Source organism: Rutilus rutilus (genome assembly GCF_951802725.1).
Source record: "Rutilus rutilus genome assembly, chromosome: 2".
Classification (NCBI taxonomy): Eukaryota; Metazoa; Chordata; class Actinopteri; order Cypriniformes; family Leuciscidae; genus Rutilus; species Rutilus rutilus.
In genome coordinates, this window is record NC_140210.1 from 890,459 (window position 1) to 912,283 (window position 21,825).

Sequence of the window (21,825 nt, forward strand, 5' to 3'; positions counted from 1 at the left end):
TGACTCAACACACACACACACACACACACACACACACACACACACACACACACACACACACACACGTGACCGCATTACATTAGTGTCACTGCGCAACTGCGTTTGTGACTCTTTGTTGCTGCCTCTGGAACTACATTGCTTGGTGGAGGAATAAATGTGTTATACGTTATATTTTTTGTTGCTGGTGTTTATTTTATGAATAAAATAAATATTAAAATGAATATTTTTATGGAGTAACCATTTTATAAAAGCAATAAGCCCCTTGAAGCCGTGTTTTACAGTGGGTTTTACTCCGCGTCGAGCCTAACAACGCCCTCAGCTGCTCTACATCCGCTGTAAAACACGGCTTTATTGCTTTAATTGAAATCAAAAGTCGTATCTGTTAATGTTTAATGGACCTGAACTAACAATAAACAGTTGTATTTTTACTAAGTAACATTAACTAACAATGAGTAATACATTTGCTACAGTATTTAATAATCTTTAATGCATGTTAACTAATCACAGTTGAACATTCTCATTCATGTCTAAAGAGGGATTTTACTTCACTGAGATTTCCATGATGACAACAACATTTTGTTTTGTTTTTTTATTTATTCAATTTTGATCATTTCATGTTTAATTCCAACAATGAATGCTGCAGTGTTCAATATCCACCTAAACATATTCACATCACATTAAAATTGGTGTTATTTACAAGATAAAAAACTGACGGCTCTATACTGATTAAAGACACTCACAACCGACACGTCAGGAATATTAAAAATAATAATAATAATACTACAACCATCAGGATGAAAGTCTGTCACATGTTTAAATAGAGGCTCGTTCATACTAATGAGTGGATCAATTAAAACACGCGTTTAAAATACAAAGAAACATCACAGGACATGATGTGATGCTGAACCCAGAATCAGGGCGGGCTTTGTGTCACATGTCCCTGCGTGAGGCTGTGATGTCACTTCCTGTCTACTGTGGCTGTGATTGGGTGGATGGCGTGTCACATGTCCCTGCGTGAGGCTGTGATGTCACTTCCTGTCTACTGTGGCAGAAACAGGGGGGCAGGAGTGAGACATGATGCTGTTGTCTTTACTAACAGCCTCGTCGAAGTCCAGCTGCCGCCCGTTCACACTGATCTCCAGACAGCCGTGGAAGAACGCGGAGATCGGAGTGATGGACACTGGGAGATCTGCACACACACACACACACACACACACACACACACACACACACACACACACACACACTATACATGAGTTATCCATGCACATCATTATTGTGTTCATAATCTTGAATCAGAATCAGTTCCTCTTGCAGCATCTCTTCTCTTCTCTGATGACGAGGGCGGGGCTATAACCTGTCACTCACATGACATCAGCCAATAGCAAACCACAACCATCCAATCAATTCCCCACAGACACAATCAAGCCCCGCCCACATTTGTTCTTGTTCCTGAAGCGTTTCGCTCGGATAAACGACACAATAGAGGAGAAAAGACGAGTGTAACTTCACTTTCATGCTGATTTAAAGCATCAAGCACATCGATCTAGAACAAAACCTCTCCTGTCTCTAACGTTTGGAGACGAACACGATCGATGGGAATCACGTTCTGCTCCTGACAGATGCGGGACTGGATCCACCAGCTTCATCTTCACTAGGATCAGTCACAGGACGGTCCAGGTTTAGATGTACAGTCGATGTTAGCGCACCATTATTGATAAATGTATGGATTTAAAGTCACGATAAAGAGGATTAGACGTCAGGAACTGAAGGAGTGTGGGCGTCAGCACAGATACTGTACTTACCTTTACCAGTTACTGTGATTAACTGAAGTGTTTTTTTATTTGTATTATTTTTTGTCATTTTTATTCATAAAAAAAAAAAATTCTATATAGTTTTTATTCCAGTTTTAGTTATTTTGGTACATTATTTTTACATCTTCAGTACATTTAAAAAAAAAAATTTGTTTCCACTTTAATTTTTAGTTTTAGTAATGTTGTTGTGTTTTTGTCATTTTTATTATTATTTTTAAATATGACTATATAGTTTTTATAATTTTTTTATTTCAGTTTTAGTTATTTTATTACATAATTTTTTACATCTTCAGTATATTTAAAAAAAGTATTTTATATTTTGTTTTCATTTTTAGCTTTAATAAAAAATTTGTTTAAGTTTTAGTCATTTTGTTGTGTTTTAGTCATTTTCATTATTAATAATATAATTTTTACGTCTATATAGTTTTTATTCCGTTTTTTATTTATTTCAGTTTTAGTTATTTAAGTCCTTCAACTTTAAATAAAAATGTTGCCTTGGCAAGTTGCTGGAAAAAAATCTGTTTAATAAATTAAGTTTTTTTGTTTTGTTTAGTAAACTATAACTAGACTAACAGAGAAAATTACAAAGCGAAACACTATTATCGATCAAAAACGCTAATGCTAACTAATACTTCGTGTCTGAGGTTTCAGCTCTTCACTAGGAGGACCAGAACTAGTGACAAACGACAAACGACTAGTTCCCTTGTAAAATGATCTATATTTTAGTGTTTGCACTTACATTAACACATCTGGCAGAAGCTTTTATCCAAAGCGACTTATATTTTCTATCAGTTCATGCATTCCCTGGGAATCGAACCCTTGACCTTCGCGTTGCGAGCTTCATGGAAAGCATGGATTTATCATTATATCAGTGAGCATGGATAGCTTTATAAACAGTGTTCTGCTCGATGGGGTTAAACATGAAGTCGCTGACTGACCTGGAAGTCCTCCGATGTACGTGTGGACATGTCCCTGCATGGCGAGGTGGAGTTTCGCTAACGCTTCGCTCAGGGTCACGGGGTCACTGTAGGTCACGCTGGAGGAGTTCGCTGAGATGAGGAGAACATCAGCTGACACTCTCATCTCCACAAGTAGACGATCTGGATAGCAGAGCATCATAGACTGTAGAGTTGCCACACACACACCGTCCACAAACACCTGCAGGTCCTGCAACACAAGAGCGCGAGTGTGTCCCAAATCATGCACTATACATTATGCACTTATACACTATGTATGTACTTATGCACCATGTATGTACTTATGTACTTTCCCTCGTGTTATTTTCGAATGCGCATGCGTCGCGTCTGAACGCGTTGTTGTCTTTGGAGCTCCATCGATTTGATTTATAAATCTTGATTTTATTCTTTAAACTTACAACAAACATTTTCTACTTTACCTCACTGAGAAGCACTACTGCTCAACCCTCATAGTTACAACGCGGACTGTTGAGCAGACGCGTCTCAAGCCTATTAGTGATCCAACGCTGGATACTCCTATAGGTTACTCCCGTGGATCACGGCTGAACGCGTCTTCTCAACACTCACTTACAAACATTTTTCGCCTATCGTGCGTCTACTCTACACCCGTACCACTAAAAAGACGGATTATATCTAAAACTTCAGTCATAAATTAGTATTAATATTGATAGCATCACTGGTAGCTTCGTTGCTAACTTACTGTCCATCTGTTAAAATGGCGAATATATCAGATGAAAGTAGTCTACCTTTTGGTGCAGGTGAGGACACATTTGAGCTGCACGCACTGCAGTCTGAGCTGGAAGCTGTTGAGAAACAGATCCACGACCTTTTATTGAGACAAGCCGAGCTGATAGACCGGCGGTTAGCTCTTGAAACATCACGCGCCGATGCACACAAATCAGAGATTAACGTTACTAACCCGCTGACTCCGACTTCGTCTACTCCGTGCGTTTCTCAACATAGGTCCCGAGCGCCGAGGTCGCGATCAGCCATGGTCTCGTTCACTCCGGCTCCAACACGCCACCACGAAGCCTGGGTGGTTCCGCAGCGGAAGACGCGAGTCAGGTCTAGACCAAGACTCTCTCCGACCCTCCCGGTTTTCGAGTTATCCACACAAAACCGCTTCTCCCCTCTTCGCGAAACAGAACGCGATGCTGTGATCATCGGCGATTCCATCATTCGGCACGTACGCGCAACGTTAGGTAAAAGTAAGGTGCACAGTCACTGCTTTCCTGGTGCTCGTGTTTCTGAAATCGCTACTCACGTTCCCGAGATTCTGAACGGTGACGAGCGCGTCGGAACTGTTGTCCTCCACGCGGGAGTGAACGACATCAGGATGCGCCAGACAGAGATTCTGAAGAAAGACTTCAGGAATCTGATCGATACGGTACGCAGCACATCGCCTGAAACAACGATCATAGTGTCAGGACCGCTTCCCACGTACCGACTAGGACATGAAAAGTTTAGCAGATTATTTGCGCTAAATGAATGGTTAATGTCATGGTGCAATGAGCAGAAACTGCTCTTTGTAAATAATTGGAATCTGTTTTGGGAGCGTCCTAGGCTTTTCCGTGCCGATGGCTTACACCCAAGCAGATTCGGAGCAGATCTTCTGTCGGATAACATCTCCAAAATGTTAAATACCTTTTGACTAGTAACCAAAAGTCCAAATCATAGTCTCTGCTGCACCAATTTAACTGATATAAATACTAGTGTAGAATATTGCATAGAAACCGTGTCTATTCCTCGTTTAGTGAGATCAAATAATATATCTACTGCAGGATCTAGGAAAAATCTAATTGTTATTAAAACAGAAAATGTTGCTATTAGTAAACAAAAACAATTTCTAAAGCTAGGTCTTCTAAACATTAGATCACTCACACCTAAGGCAGTTATTGTAAATGAAATAGTCACAGATAATAGCTTCGATGTACTTTGCCTAACTGAAACCTGGCTTAAACCAAATGATTATTTCGGTCTAAATGAGTCTGCTCCTCCTGGATACTCCTATAAGCATGAGCCCCGTCTAATTGGTCGTGGCGGTGGTGTTGCGACAATTTATAGAGATATTCTCAATGTTACTCAGAAAGCGGGTTATAAGTTTATTTCGTTTGAAGTACTTGTACTAAATGTTACGCTCTTAGATGTTAGAAAAACATCCCTATTATCTCTAGCCTTGGCTACCGTATATAGACCGCCTGGGCCTTACGCTGATTTCCTAAAAGAGTTTGCAGATTTTCTCTCAGACCTATTAGTCAATGTCGATAAAGCATTAATTGTTGGAGATTTTAACATACACGTAGATAATCCAAATGATGCGTTAGGGGCTGCGTTTACAGATTTATTAAATTCATTTGGGGTCAAGCAAAACGTCACCGGACCAACTCATCGTCTTAATCATACACTCGATTTAATTATATCACATGGAACCGATCCAACCGATATAGATATTATACCGCAAAGTGATGAAGTCACTGACCATTACATGGTAACTTGCATATTACGTACTGCTGTAATATGTCATGCAGCGCCGCGTTATCAACCAGGCAGAACAATCCTTCCATCCACCATAGATAATTTCTCAAATTGCTTATCCGATCTGTCTCAGCTGCTGCCTGAACCCAAACAAACAGATGAACTAGAAGAACTAACTAGCACTATGAGCACTATTCTCTCTAGAACATTGGATGTTGTTGCACCTATTAGATTAAAAAAGGTCAGAGAGAAAATTAAAGCACCGTGGTACAACAATACCACGCATGTTCTAAAGAGAGAAACCCGTATTTTAGAGCGTAAATGGAAACAAACTAATTTAGAGGTCTTTAGAATCGCGTGGAAAGACAGTATGTCACGTTATAAAAAGGCCCTAAAAGCAGCCAGGGCTGAGCACCTCCGCAAACTAATAGAAAATAACCAAAATAATCCAAGGTTTTTATTTAACACCGTGGCTAGACTAACAAATAAACAGACATCACCCGAACAAAATATCCCATTACAGTTTAGTAGTAATGATTTTATGAAGTTCTTCACTGAGAAAATAGAAAACATCAGAACCACAATTGTAAACGTTCAATCTTCAGTTGCGCCTTATAATTCAGCCTTAATTATCACCCCGCAAGAACAATTACAGTGCTTTACAACTATAGAACAAATAGAGTTAAATAAACTTATCACTTCCTCTAAAACAACAACATGTTTATTAGATCCGATACCAACTAAACTACTGAAAGAAGTGTTACCTGTAGTGGAAGAGCCTCTCCTTAATATTATTAACTCGTCTTTATCTTTAGGTCATGTTCCAAGAACATTTAAACTGGCAGTTATAAAACCTCTCATTAAGAAACCACAATTAGATCATAATAACCTAGCAAATTATAGACCCATTTCAAATCTTCCATTTATGTCTAAAATATTAGAAAAAGTGGTGTCCGCTCAATTGTGTTCTTTCTTGCAAGAAAATGATATCTATGAGAAGTTTCAGTCTGGTTTCAGGCCGCACCATAGCACTGAAACTGCGCTCGTTAAAATCACAAATGATTTACTTTTAGCTTCTGACCAAGGCTGTATCTCAATACTAGTTTTACTTGATCTTAGTGCTGCGTTCGATACTATAGATCACACAATACTCTTAGATCGACTACAAAATTATACTGGTGTTCAAGGACAAGCATTAAGCTGGTTTAGATCATACTTATCTGACCGCTACCATTTTGTCTATTTAAATGGAGAAAAATCGATCATAACTCCAGTAAACTATGGAGTGCCGCAGGGATCTGTGTTAGGCCCTCTATTATTCTCAGTATATATGATGCCACTTGGAAATATTATAAGGAAACATGGAATTAGTTTCCATTGTTATGCTGATGACACTCAAATATATATTTCATCACGGCCAGATGAAAACGATAAATTATCCAAATTGACAGAGTGTGTTAAAGATATAAAAGATTGGATGACGCGTAATTTTCTTTTATTAAATCCAGACAAAACAGAGGTACTACTTATCGGTTCAAAAAACCGCCCACAAAACCTCTCGCAATACAACTTTAATATAGTAGGATGTCCTGTTACTTTATCCTCTACAGTAAAAGACCTGGGTGTTATACTCGATTGCAACCTGTCTTTCAAAAATCATATTTCATATGTTACAAAAACCGCCTTTTTCCACCTTAGAAACATTGCTAAGCTACGTAATATGCTATCAGTTTCTGATGCAGAAAAGTTAGTTCATGCATTCATGACCTCGAGACTAGATTACTGTAATGCTTTATTAGCCGGTTGTCCTGCATCCTCAATTAACAAGCTACAGTTAGTCCAAAATGCCGCCGCTAGAGTTCTTACTAGATCAAGAAAATATGATCATATAACACCGATTTTATCATCACTGCATTGGTTACCTATAAAGTTCCGTATTAATTACAAGGTATTGCTACTGACTTATAAAGCCCTAAACGGCTTAGCTCCAGTCTATTTAACGGATCTTCTATCGCCCTATAATCCATCGCGCTCTTTAAGATCACTAAATTCAAGGCTTTTGGTCATACCTAGGATATCCAGAACCACCAAAGGAGGGAGAGCATTTTCACATTTAGCTCCAAAACTCTGGAATAGCCTTCCTGATACTGTTCGTTGCTCAGACTCGCTCTCCCAGTTTAAAACTAGATTAAAGTCGCATCTCTTCAGCCAGGCATTCATATAATATTTTTAATCTTACAGTCCAAATTACAATCCGGCCTCTAGTTAATAAACGCCAGAGGAGAACTGGCCCCCGACTGAGCCTGGGTTCTCCCAAGGTTTTTTTTTTCTCCATTGGGTCACCTGATGGAGTTTTAGGACACTATTAGGTCACTTGATGGAGTTTTTCGGTTCCTTGCCACTGTTGCCTTTGGCTTGCTCAGTTGGGGATATTCTGGATATCTAATTTGATTTTATCAATAAATTCCACTAGAAACAAACCTTGTTGTATTATTTTAATTTAATACTGTGAAGCTGCTTTGATACAATCTGTATTGTGAAAAGCGCTATACAAATATACTTGACTTGACTTGACTTGACTTATGCACTCATACACTATGTATGTACTTATGCACCATGTATGTACTTATGCACTCATACACTATGTATGTACTTATGCACTATGTACTTATACACTATGTATGTACTTATGCACCATCATGTATGTACTTATGCACTCATACACTATGTATGTACTTATGCACTATGTACTTATGCACCATGTATGTACTTATGCACTCATACACTATGTATGTACTTATGCACTATGTACTTATGCACCATGTATGTACTTATGCACTCATACACTATGTATGTACTTATGCACTATGTACTTATGCACCATGTATGTACTTATGCACTCATACACTATGTATGTACTTATGCACTATGTACTTATGCACCATGTATGTACTTATGCACTCATACACTATGTATGTACTTATGCACTATGTACTTATGCACGATGTATGTACTTATGCACTCATACACTATGTATGTACTTATGCACTATGTACTTATACACTATGTATGTACTTATGCACCATCATGTATGTACTTATGCACTCATACACTATGTATGTACTTATGCACTATGTACTTATGCACCATGTATGTACTTATGCACTCATACACTATGTATGTACTTATGCACTATGTACTTATGCACGATGTATGTACTTATGCACTCATACACTATGTATGTACTTATGCACTATGTACTTATACACTATGTATGTACTTATGCACCATCATGTATGTACTTATGCACTCATACACTATGTATGTACTTATGCACTATGTACTTATGCACGATGTATGTACTTATGCACTCATACACTATGTATGTACTTATGCACTATGTACTTATGCACCATGTATGTACTTATGCACCATCATGTATGTACTTATGCACTCATACACTATGTATGTACTTATGCACCATCATGTATGTACTTATGCACTCATACACTATGTATGTACTTATACACTATGTATGTACTTATGCACCATCATGTATGTACTTATGCACTCATACACTATGTATGTACTAATGCACTATGTACTTATGCACCATGTATGTACTTATGCACTCATACACTATGTATGTACTTATGTACTATGTACTTATGCACTATGTACTTATGCACTATGTACTTATGCACTATGCACTTATACACTATGTATGTACTTATGCACTATGTACTTATGCACTATGTATGTACTTATGCACTATGTATGTACTTATGCACTATGTATGTACTTATGCACTATGTACTTAAACACTATGCACTTATACACTACACTATGCACTTATACACTATGCACTTATACACTATGTATGTACTTATGCACTATGTATGTACTTATGCACTATGTATGTACTTATGCACTATGTATGTACTTATGCACTATGTACTTATGCACTATGTAGTGCTGCACTATGTACTTATGCACTATGTATGTACTTATGCACTATGTACTTATACACTATGCACTTATACACTATGCACTTAAACACTACACTATGCACTTATACACTACGTATGTACTTATGCACTATGTACTTATGCACTATATACACTATGCACTTATACACTATGCACTAATACACTATGCACTAATACACTATGTATGTACTTATGCACTATGTATGTACTTATGCACTATGTACTTATGCACTATGCACTTATACACTATGTATGCACTTATACACTATGCACTTATGCACTATGTATGCACCTATGCACTATGTACGTACTTATACACTATGCACTTATACACTATGCACTTATACACTATGCACTAATACACTATGTATGTACTTATGCACTATGTATGTACTTATGCACTATGCACTTATACACTATGTATGCACTTATGCACTATGCACTTATACACTATGTATGCACTTATGCACTATGTACGTACTTATACACTATGCACTTATACACTCTGTACTCATCCGTGTAGTGTATGAACTTTATGCGTTTATTTTGTCTTTCAACATCGGAGTCTGATAGCCCCTCCCCCTCTGCTACATAATTAAAGCTGCGACAGTCGAGTCCAACGTTCCACACTTCGTTTTTTCGGTTAAATAAGTGCATCATCCGGGTACTTAAAGTGCACTTTTTCTTTTTGGAATTTTCAGTGTGAACGCACTACTCACACTATTTATACTACAAAATGGAGTAGAATAGTGCACAAGTATGCGATTTGGGACGCACCTCACAAGTGTGTGTGTGTATGTGTGTAGCATGTGCGGAGACTTCAATAGGACATGATGTCAGCGGAGGAGGAGCTTACCGCATCGTCGGGCCCCCGTGTTACCACGGCAACCGAGAGAGGGACAGTGTTGTTGTTGGTAACCAGGGCGAATAACACACCGGTGCTCCTGGAGGGTCGAATGCTCATCACAACATCAACCTTCCACTGATCGCTTCTGTCTGCAACGTCAAGAACAGAGTTAGACCGGCATTTATTCAATTATCCATGCAAGTACTTGTATGTATGACACTATTGTCTTCTGTAGAGCTTTGAATTAGTTTTATTATGGAATTTTGCAACATTGAAACTGTTATTGAAGTGAACTGAATCAACACTGAACTGAATCTGTTTCATAATTGATGAATTTTGCAACATTGAAACCGTTATTGAACTGAATTAAATCAACATGGAACTGAATTGAATTTGTTTCATAACTGATGCACTCTGTAACGCTGAAATCGTTATTGAATGGAATTAATTGAATTTGTTGCATAATTTTCCAGTTTATCACTGTGAAGCTGCTTTGAAACAATCTGTATTGCATAATGCACTATAGAAATAGACGTGACTTGACTGATGCAAAGTGCAAAAATATAAGCGGGGTTCAAACAGAGTTTCCTGAGGCCATGCACGTGCTGAAGATGCATGTAACTGTGTGTTGGGATGGAGTGACTGACTGTAGTCGATGCTGAAGAGCGCCAGGCCTCCTCCACTGAAGAACGAGCCCTCCTCCACGGACACGTAACAGTGCTTGCTCTCCTTCCCCTGAATCACTTCTTTCACTCCCGACGCTCCCTGATTCATCAGATCCCATCCGCGGATACAACCGTCCAGCCTCGGGTTGATCTGATGCACATCGAGACAAGCAGAATAAACATCATCGCGATCACAAAACACAGCGGCCACACGAAAGAGCATCAGAACACCACAGATCAACAGGCTGGAGCGCGCTCACTCGGGAAAAAAAACCCTTTTGATTTGTGAAGTTTGTGAATGGAATGTGTTAATGTGTAGTTGCACAGCACTGACTGTAGGGGCGCGAGTGAGCACTTGCCGGTTTGATGAGGCTCTCGTTGCGATTGGGCAGGCCGGCGATGTAAAGCTTGGTCTCCAGTTTGTCGTTGATGGGTGTGAAGAGACGCTCAGGACTGTTGATGCTCATGATGGCCTCTTTACTGATCTTCACACTCACGCTTCCCATCAGCTCCTCCACCGAGATCTACACACGTGCACAAGCTTTCATTAGGGGTGTGACGAAACATGACACTGGATCTTGTAGCGTTGAAAAGTGAAGATGCTGAAAATTCAGCTTTGATCACAGGAATAAATTACACTTTACTAGATATTCACATGGAGAACAGATGATTTACATTAGAATAATATTTCACTGTTTTACTGTATTTTTGATCAAATAAACGCAGCTTTAATGAGCAGAAGAGACTCTTTCAGAAACATGAAAAGTAGAGACTGTAAATCAGAAATGATCGATGATCGATGAGTCGTGAACGCACCACGTGCCACTGGCCGTCGTTGATGGCTTTCCCTCCGCTGGTCATCTTGATGGAGTGCTGGTTCTTGAACTGGACCTCGATGCGGCCGCTCCGTAAACCCAGCATGAGCCAGGAGTCCGGCGAAGACTCGGCGTACAGGATCACTCCCTCGGGATCAAACGTGCGGAAATCAAACTCAGCTGCAAACCTGTGTTAGCAATCACAGCACAGAGACTCATGAGGAATCACATTCACTTCTCCTTAAAAAGACATTTTCATCAGAATAAAGCTGGAATATAACAGAGGAGCCTTCAGGAGCCGATGCTCAGGAGTTAAAGGGGTGGTTGAATATGATTTGACTTTTCTAACTTTAGTTAGTGTGTAATGTTGCTGTTTGATCATAAACAACATCTGCAAAGTTACGACGCTCAAAGTTCAGAGCAAAGGGAGATATTTGCTTTTAAAGAAATCGCTTTTTAAGGACTACAACAAACGGCTGGTAGAGACTACACCACATTCCTCCCGGGTTAGTGACATCACTAACCCTTAAATTTACATAAACCCCGCCCCCTGAACACGATTTATAGATTATCATGACAGAATATGCTAATCAATGACTAGAAGATAACTACACATCAGCTTCATAAATTCATCAACTAACCATTCAGAAATGTCCTGTTGCTTCTACATGTCTCTTCTTCTTGAGTCTCTCCATCATTGTCTGACTCCGGTTTGAGCATAAAAGGCTAAACGTTTTTGAAATGTTCAGTGTGTGTGTGTGTGTGAGGTAAAAGGACACTGGAAGCTGTTGAAGCTCCGCCCCCTGTGCCGGGAGCAGCAGCTCATTTGCATTTAAAGGAACAGACACAAAACGGTGTGTTTTTGCTCACCCTCAAAAAGTGACGATTTTAACATGCGATATAAAAATATCTGTGGGGTATTTTGAGCTAAAACTTCACACACACCCTCTGGAGACATCAGAGACTTATTTTACATCTTGTGAGAAGGTCATTACCACTGCTTTAAACTCAGAAAACGGCTCCGAGACCCTGCTGAGATCATGTGACTCGCACCTGGTGTCGGCCTGCAGACGGAAGCGCAGGTAGATGACGGGAACGCCGGAGAACTGCTCTCCCAGATACAGCATCTCCCCGTGCTTGTCACGGGACACACCGAGACACAGCGGGATCTTCTCACACACACGCCCGTCCCGCGCCAGCTTCACTCCCTTACGCCCGTCACAGTGACACGAGAAGCTCCCGACGGTGTTCACACACTCGCCTTCACACACCTCCTGCTCACACTCGTCCACATCTGACAGAAGACATCACTCATTCAGCATCAACGTTAAAACATCAGAGCTTCTGAAGCAGAGCTTGAGTTCTGAACCGTGACATTCACAGAACGTTGGGTTAATATCATCATTAGTAATCATCCTTCCTTCGGGTCATTTTGACCCCGGATTTTTTTTTTTTTTTTTGTAAAAATGTTTGTGTACATCAGAGGGGTCCGAGACCACAGGACTTCTGTCACACTTTAATTACGAATAAACAAAAAAAATTATGGATTCGAGGAGTTTTGTGGTTAAAATTTAAAAAAGTAACGAATCCTTCATTCTCGGGTCAATTAGACCCCCTTAGGAATGAATGGGATGTGAGGAATGCTTCAGTTCACATAGAAACACCTAAAAATGCTCAAAAATAAACTAAAAATGCTAAAACTTTACCATAAAATGATTGTATAATGTCTACATGTGTATCTGATGCACACTGAAGAGAAACTGGCTTTAGGACCCAGAGGAACTGCTCATTTACTCCATATAGAGATATAAGCCCATCTAGAGTCATGAAATATCATCTTATATTATTTTTTTATTTCCACAAGAGGTCAAAGACACACAATGTAAGATATTTAGAGCTGAATTAAAAGGGTTATGGATGAAATTGAGAGTTATTTTGAATTTAAGTTGAAAGAATGTGAGGAATGTGCTTAAATTACTATTTATTTATTATTTATTGATCAAATCTAGTCATTAAAAGGTAAAAAAGGAAAGATGTGTTATAAAGTGCGAGGGAAGGATGAAGGTTAATGTAGATTATTTCACATCAGTCAGTTTGGAGGATGAATGTGTGTGTGTGTGTGTGTGTGTGTGTGTGTGTGTGTGTTATGGTCTCACCGACACACTCGCGTGAGGTTGTGTTGTAGCGGTATCCCAGCGGGCAGCGGCACTCGAACGTCCCCGGAGCGTTGATGCATTGAGACGGTTCCACACACACACTGGGATACAGGACACACTCATTGATATCTGCAATGAGACACACACACACACACACACACACACACACACACACACACACACACACACACACACACACACACACACACACACAGCAGTATTAAGGCCAGTTCACACTGCACCAACAGACATGTGTTCAGTGAGCGATATTAACCCTGCGGCTTCAGGTCACAGGTCACATGATCGACAGCATCTCGACACACTCACTCATGCTCTGGATGATCCACACACACATCTGACCTAAAGCCTCATGAATCGCTTCTCACACACACACTAGTGTTTCAAACCTCACACAGAAGAGAGTTTTCACCATTCCCACACTTCCAGTGTTGTGCTACACAAACAGCCCGATCACACACGCACGGCATTGTGGGTCCTGTAGATAAGCTCACGGCGTCTGATGATTTACCCGTTTAAAAACACTGTTACATAATGACCCTAACAGACTGTTCCAGTGGATTCTGCAAACGTTCGGTGTGTGTGTCGATGTTTCCTCACAGCTGGAGGGGAATCATGTTTCTCCTTTACAGGAAAATCCCAGAATTCCTGGAACAGCTCAAACTCTTCTGGCAGACGCCAAGAGCCAAGCAAACAGTCCAGCACACTCCACTCCTCCACAACAGCAGAGAACTCCAAGAGCGGCTGACCTGCGACCTTTGACCTGTGCAGTGCTGACCTTTGACTCAGCTCAAACTCATCTGGCAGACGCTAAGCAAACACTCCAGCACACTTTACTCCTCCACTTCACTGCAAGAGTGGCTGACCTGTGACCTTTGCAGTGCTGACCTGTGCAGACCTGTGACCTTTGACCTGTGCAGTGTCGCTCACCGTTGCAGTGGATGTTGTCGTGTGTGTAGAAGCCCTTCTCACAGCTGCAGCTGAAGCTCCCGGGGAGGTTGTGACACGTTTGGCTGCAGCCTGCAGGGAATTCTGGGTCTTCACACTCATTAATATCTGTAAGATATTAATGAGATATTATATTTCTTAAGAATACTACTCATACTAACCAGCAGGTGGCGCTTTAACCAACAGTGTGCAGCTTACTCCTGCATTATTTACACTTATATGACATCCCAGACAGCAACATGGTGTCGGCCCACATTTGGCACACATCTGGCACATGTGGACTCAACGCGCACCGGATGTGGGCCGGATGTGGGCCGGGTGTGGGCCGGATGTGGGCCGAAACTATGTTGCTGTCTGGGATTTAACGTTTATATTTGATCCGCTCATGCATTGTTAGTGTCACTGCCATGTTTTACAGCGAATCCCACACTGGTTTGTCAGCCGACGCACTATTTTTTGTACTTCCTCTGAGAGTTAATATTTGAATAAATCATGCACGGCTCTCTGACGCTGGTCACATGACATGCAGCTAAATAAAAAAAATATATATTTATCAAAATTAGACATAAATCATTTTAAATAAGTTTAATTGTTTTTTAAAATGTTTTTATTTAATTAAAATAAAAACATAAAAATGAAATAATTAAAAAATTAATTAAAAACGAATTCATTAGTTTACTAATTAAAAAAAAGATTTATTTAAATGTCTAATTTTTTAAAATGATCTATTTAATTTATTTAATTTAGCTGCATGTCATGTGACCAACATCAGAGAGCCGTGCATGATTTATAAACACCTCCAGCCCGGTTTACACACACACACACACACACACACACACACACACACACACTCACCCTGGTCGCAGTGCTGACCCCTCCAGCCCGGTTTACACACACACACACACACACACACACACACACACACACACACTCACCCTGGTCGCAGTGCTGACCCCTCCAGCCCGGTTTACACACACACACACACACACACACACACACACACACACACACACACACACACTCACCCTGGTCGCAGTGCTGACCCCTCCAGCCCGGTTTACACACACACACACACACACACACTCACCCTGGTCACAGTGCTGACCCCTCCAGCCCGGTTTACACACACACACACACACACTCACCCTGGTCGCAGTGCTGACCCCTCCAGCCCGGTTTACACACACACACACACACACACTCACCCTGGTCGCAGTGCTGACCCCTCCAGCCCGGTTTACACACACACACACACACACACACACACACACACACACACACACACACACACACACACACACACACACACACACACACTCACCCTGGTCGCAGTTTTGACCCCTCCAGCCCGGTTTACACACACACGTGTATTTGCCCTGCCCGTCCACACAGCGCTCGTAACCGTCCTTATAACACGGCAGCGGCAGACACTGGTTACTGATCTCTGAAACACACACACACACACACAGCTCAGCTCAGCTCAAACTCAACACATCATCATCATCATCATGAGGATCATGAGTGTCGCTCACCTTGAACACAGGTGCGCAGGTCCTGTGGGATTCTGGGATTCTCCGAGTTTGGGTTATTGATCCCGACGCGATGAGATCCCAGACACACTAAACACACACAACAACATGAGAAGAGTCACACACACACACTGCGTTCTCCCATGATGCATCACAGTACGGAAGTTAGTCAGCGAGTTCCAGCATCCCGGATCAGTTTAGGATGAGTTGTATAATGTATCAGTAAATGTTGAAATTAACATTAACCAAGATTAATAAATGCGGTGTACGTGCAGGTCATTACTACTTCATGCTAACTAATGAACCTCACTGTAAAGTGTTGCCCATTTAATACATGCACTGGAAGTATGTAGTGTAATCTTTTAAACTTCTGTTTCTATAATGTGTTTTGTGATTCTGGATTGACGAGGGGCGTGACCTCGGGGGCGGAGCCTGATGACATCACACATCAGGGACTCTACACTGTACATGCGTGTGGATTTGCACAAACACAACGAGGGCGACTTACCCACGTACTTGGGATAGAAATATTCCTGGAAGATGAAAAGAACATGAGATTATTCACAGACAAAATACACAGCAGAAGCTTCTCACTCAGTTTAATATTCAACAATATTATTGATCTCCTGCACTGACACCATTATATGAGAACTGAACTGAGCTGGATATTATATATATCATATAGTATATATATAGTATATATGAACTAAATTAATAACTTTTTTACAACAAAAATGAACCATCACTTAATCAATCAGTCAGCTTGTATTTATATAGCACAGTAAAAGCAACAGTAGTCGGCCATTGTGCTGTACAACAGGATAAATATCTAAAAAACAAGATTAGAGACGCTATTTTCTTCTGGAAAACAAACTTCATTGCATTATTTCCCTGTTATCTCTGTAAAGCTGCTTTAAAACACTCTGTACTGTATAAATAAAGTGACTCAGTGATTCAGTCGCTCCTCAAACACAAGCGTTCGGGTCAATGTCGAATCACCAGCGTGAGGATCAACACAAACATCACAGTATCGATCGCACCGTTTCCAGATTGTTCTCGAAGATCTCCCGCGCCTCCTCTTTATTGCACAGCTCCTCGATACACTCGCGCTCCAGGTTCCCCTTCTTGCTCTCCTCGAACAGTGTGTTCGCCCGCCGGTGGCGCCGCAGGAACTCAGACGCCTGACTCCGAGGAACAACTGCACATGAAGCAGAGACACACTCACTGTGTGAGAATTCATGGAGAAATATTCACTGCAATGGACATTCATGTAGAAATAATGGACATTAATTCACTGGAATGGACATTAATGTAGAAATAATGGACATTAATTCACTGGAATGGACATTAATGTAGAAATAATGGACATTAATGTAGAAATAATGGACATTAATTCACTAGAATAGACATTAATGTAGAAATATTCACTGGAATGGACGTTAATGTATAGAAATATTCACTGGAATGGACATTAATGTAGAAATATTCACTGCAATGGACATTAATATATAGAAATATTCACTGGAATAGACATTAATGTAGAAATATTCACTGGAATAGACATTAATGTATAGAAATATTCACTGGAATGGACATTAATGTAGAAATATTCACTGGAATGGACATTAATGTAGAAATATTCACTGGAATAGACATTAATGTAGAAATATTCACTGGAATAGACATTAATGTATAGAAATATTCACTGGAATAGACATTAATGTATAGAAATATTCACTGGAATGGACATTAATGTATAGAAATATTCACTGGAATGGACATTAATGTAGAAATATTCACTGGAATGGACATTAATGTATAGAAATATTCACTGGAATGGACATAAATGTATAGAAATATTCACTGGAATGGACATTAATGTAGAAATATTCACTGGAATAGACATTAATGTATAGAAATATTCACTGGAATAGACATTAATGTAGAAATATTCACTGGAATGGACATTAATGTATAGAAATATTCACTGGAATGGACATTAATGTAGAAATATTCACTGGAATAGACATTAATGTATAGAAATATTCACTGGAATAGACATTAATGTAGAAATATTCACTGGAATGGACATTAATGTAGAAATATTCACTGGAATGGACATTAATGTATAGAAATATTCACTGGAATAGACATTAATGTAGAAATATTCACTGGAATAGACATTAATGTATAGAAATATTCACTGGAATAGACATTAATGTAGAAATATTCACTGGAATAGACATTAATGTATAGAAATATTCACTGGAATAGACATTAATGTAGAAATATTCACTGGAATAGACATTAATGTAGAAATATTAACTGGAATAGACATTAATGTATAGAAATATTCACTGGAATAGACATTAATGTATAGAAATATTCACTGGAATGGACATTAATGTATAGAAATATTCACTGGAATGGACATTAATGTAGAAATATTCACTGGAATGGACATTAATGTATAGAAATATTCACTGGAATGGACATAAATGTATAGAAATATTCACTGGAATGGACATTAATGTAGAAATATTCACTGGAATGGACATTAATGTATAGAAATACTCACTGGAATGGACATTAATGTATAGAAATATTCACTGGAATGGACATTAATGTATAGAAATATTCACTGGAATGGACATTAATGTAGAAATATTCACTGTAGGAATTAAAGGGTTAGTTCACCCAAAAATTAAAACTCTGTCAGTAATTACTCACCCTCATGTTGTTCCAACCCCGTCAGACCTTCGTTCATCTTCAGAACACAAATGAAGATATTTCTGATGAAATCTGAGAGCTGGATCACTCCTCCATAGACTTCTAAGACATTATAACTTGTGGCTCAATCTTAAGTTTATCAAGCAACGAGAATACTTTTTGTGCGCAAAAAAAATTATTCCACTATTCATTTCCTTCTCTCTGGGCCTCGAGTGAGTTCACGTAGTGTTTTAGCGCAGCGCGTCTGTGTTGTACGTCACCACATAGGCTCACTATTGGCCAACGCTTGTCATGTGTGTGATGCGTGTGACGAACAACACAGACCCACTGAGAGCCACTGTAGTCACTTGGACTATATTAACGATCTCTTTAATAACTTTTCTGGGCCAGCAAGTTTCATTCCCTTAGAAGCCTATGGAGGAGTGATCCAGCTCTCAGATTTCATCAAAAATATCTTCATTTGTGTTCCGAAGATGAACGAAGGTCTTACGGGGTTGGAACAACATGAGGGTGAGTAATTACTGACAGAATTTTCATTTTTGGGTGAACTAACCCTTTAATGTAGAAATATTCACTGCAATGGACATTAATGTATAGAAATATTCACTGGAATGGACATTAATGTAGAAATATTCACTGCAATGGACATTAATGTAGAAATATTCACTGGAATGAACATTAATAACCAACTTTGCAAATATATGTCCTCAAAACAGAATATTTTCATTATTCCTGTGATAAATGTGACCCTGGATCATGTCACCAGTCTCGAGTCGCACGGGTTTATCTGGGCAATAGCCAACAATACATACAATATGGGTCAAAATTATAGATTTTTCTTTTATGCCAAAAATCATTAGGATATTAAGTAAAGATCATGTTCACGAAGATATTTAGTATTTCCTAATTTCCTATCGCAAATAAATATGTATTTTTGTGAGTGGATCCAGCTAAAAACGTGAACATAAATGACTTTAAACTTTAAAGTTGATTTTCTCAATGTTTCGATTTTTTTGCACCCTCAGATGTTGTATCTCAGACAAATATTGTCCTATCCGAACAAACCATTTAAAAAATGTAGCCATGTGACTGGTTTTGTGGTCCTCAAAACAGAACATTTTCACTATTCCTGTACAAAATATAAGCTAAAGCTTCTGTCTGACTGACACGTGCATCATCATCATCAGCCGATGTTTCTGATCGATCAGGCTGGCCTACATACATCAGTCCATCGTACATTAACAGAGTAATCATGGTTTCTGTCAGCGCACTGCACAGACAGATCTATTCCTTCTATACCATTTAATTATGGATTTGTTTTGATAAGTTTTATATTTAAATGTACTTCTCTTTTATGAATGCTTTTCTTTTATATTGTTGTATTTCTCTTTTATTCTATCTTATTCCTGTGAAGCGCTTTGAGATGAAGGCGCTATAGAAAATAAAGTTTATTATTATTATTATTATTATCTTCAGCATGACTTGAATGTCAGCTTTAACCCCATTAAAGTCCTTCAGTGTTCCAGAGGGATTTATTCCCCTCGTGCTGCTGCTACTGGAGGCTCTTTCTGGAGAAAATGACGTTTTTTGGAATAAACACTGTAAGAGAACAAACATCTTCAACACTGACGCAAGACTAGTTTAAAGAAGACCAATGATTTCATGTGTTTTCACGGTCACTTCTGTGAAGCGCTATAAAGTAACACAGTCTGGATGAAACTGGTCACATTGTTACTTTTCAGAATGTTATTTCACAGTTACAGTAAACTCTGTTGATCTTGCCGACATTGTAAATTAATTTAGTGAACACTGCTACATTCTTACTTTGTAAATACTGTACATTTTGGCAAAACTGTAACAGTTACTTTTGTAAACACTGCAACATTATTACGTTGTAAATATAGTTAGTTTTGGAAACACTGTTACAGTAACTTTTGTAAACAATGCAACATTGTAACACTGCGTGACTTCATTTCATTACAACTTACAAGACGGCCATCATCATATTCATGTCATGTGTTACCAAAATTACTATGGTAACCATGGTTTCCTCCCAAGTACCAGTTATTGCTTATGATAAAACCACAACAGTGTAAGAGATCTAACTCGGAATAATTTTTTATGACAGCGACAAAAAACAAATCACCAGAGTTAACATTAACTAAAGTAACTATTCTGTTGTGGTGTAAACTGTGGTAAAAGGTAAACATTGCAAAAGTAAGTAGAAGTAAAGGTTATCACTGGTCAACAAACGGCTCACTGAAGTAACGGTTGCTGCTGCTAAAACGCTTTTAATCACTTTGTGACATTAAACGCGTGTTAAAACAGATCTGTGTGTGTGAGTGTGTGTGATTGTTGTTTTACTCACATCGGTGTGACTCGGAGAGTTGAGCGCGCACGAGCAGAAACACGAGGCCGATCAGGATCCTCATGCTCGCGCTTTCTGTCGGATAAAGATCCACTCACTCGAACCTCACACACTTCCGGTTCTGCTCCGAACCCCAACACTCGGTTCTTCCCGTTCACGGTCCTCTAGCTCGAGTTCGCGAGCGCACTCATGACTGAGCAGCATGGGTGGGTTAGTTAGTTAACCGTGGGTGAACTAGCAGCCCTCAGCTGGTCAATGCGCTCGTGCACGCGGGTGTGAAGGTAAAAGGAAATTATGTAACAGGAATTTAAGCTGATTTTGCTTTTGATACATAATGAATTTAACCTCTTAATTTCTCCAGTTAAAAAGAAGAAAATCAGCGTTTTTATTTACTTGACAAACAAATAAAAAATAAAAAGTTTTCAGCAATGTTTCAAACAAGTTTTCATTAGTTGAATGATTACTGAATTAATACTTTTTTTTTTTTTAAGCTA

General features: G+C 39.4%; 1 protein-coding gene across 1 annotated transcript; it reads right to left on the bottom strand.

The window, feature by feature from the left end:
- Window positions 1-574: 574 nt before the first annotated feature.
- Window positions 575-21,608, bottom strand: pros1 (protein S). Its single transcript, XM_084402894.1, has 14 exons — window positions 21,332-21,608; window positions 17,274-17,431; window positions 16,742-16,766; window positions 16,237-16,323; window positions 16,026-16,148; window positions 14,687-14,812; window positions 13,739-13,867; window positions 12,636-12,876; window positions 11,584-11,770; window positions 11,127-11,291; window positions 10,750-10,918; window positions 10,112-10,251; window positions 2,753-2,981; window positions 575-1,189 (listed from the first exon to the last, which is right to left on the bottom strand). The coding sequence occupies exons 1-14, from the start codon at window positions 21,393-21,395 to the stop codon at window positions 1,029-1,031; spliced, it is 2,004 nt and encodes a 667-aa protein (XP_084259020.1). The 5' UTR covers window positions 21,396-21,608; the 3' UTR covers window positions 575-1,028.
- Between the last annotated feature and the right edge of the window lie 217 nt (window positions 21,609-21,825).

Excerpts from the sequence above, each read along its gene's own strand:
- pros1 (XM_084402894.1), bottom strand. The coding sequence starts at position 21,395 with ATGAGGATCCTGATCGGCCTCGTGTTTCTGCTCGTGCGCGCTCAACTC. Across the intron at positions 12,877-13,738 it reads AACCTCACGCGAGTGTGTCG|ATGTGGACGAGTGTGAGCAG; the intron begins GTGAGACCATAA and ends GTCTTCTGTCAG. Across the intron at positions 11,771-12,635 it reads CGTCTGCAGGCCGACACCAG|GTTTGCAGCTGAGTTTGATT; the intron begins GTGCGAGTCACA and ends TTGCTAACACAG.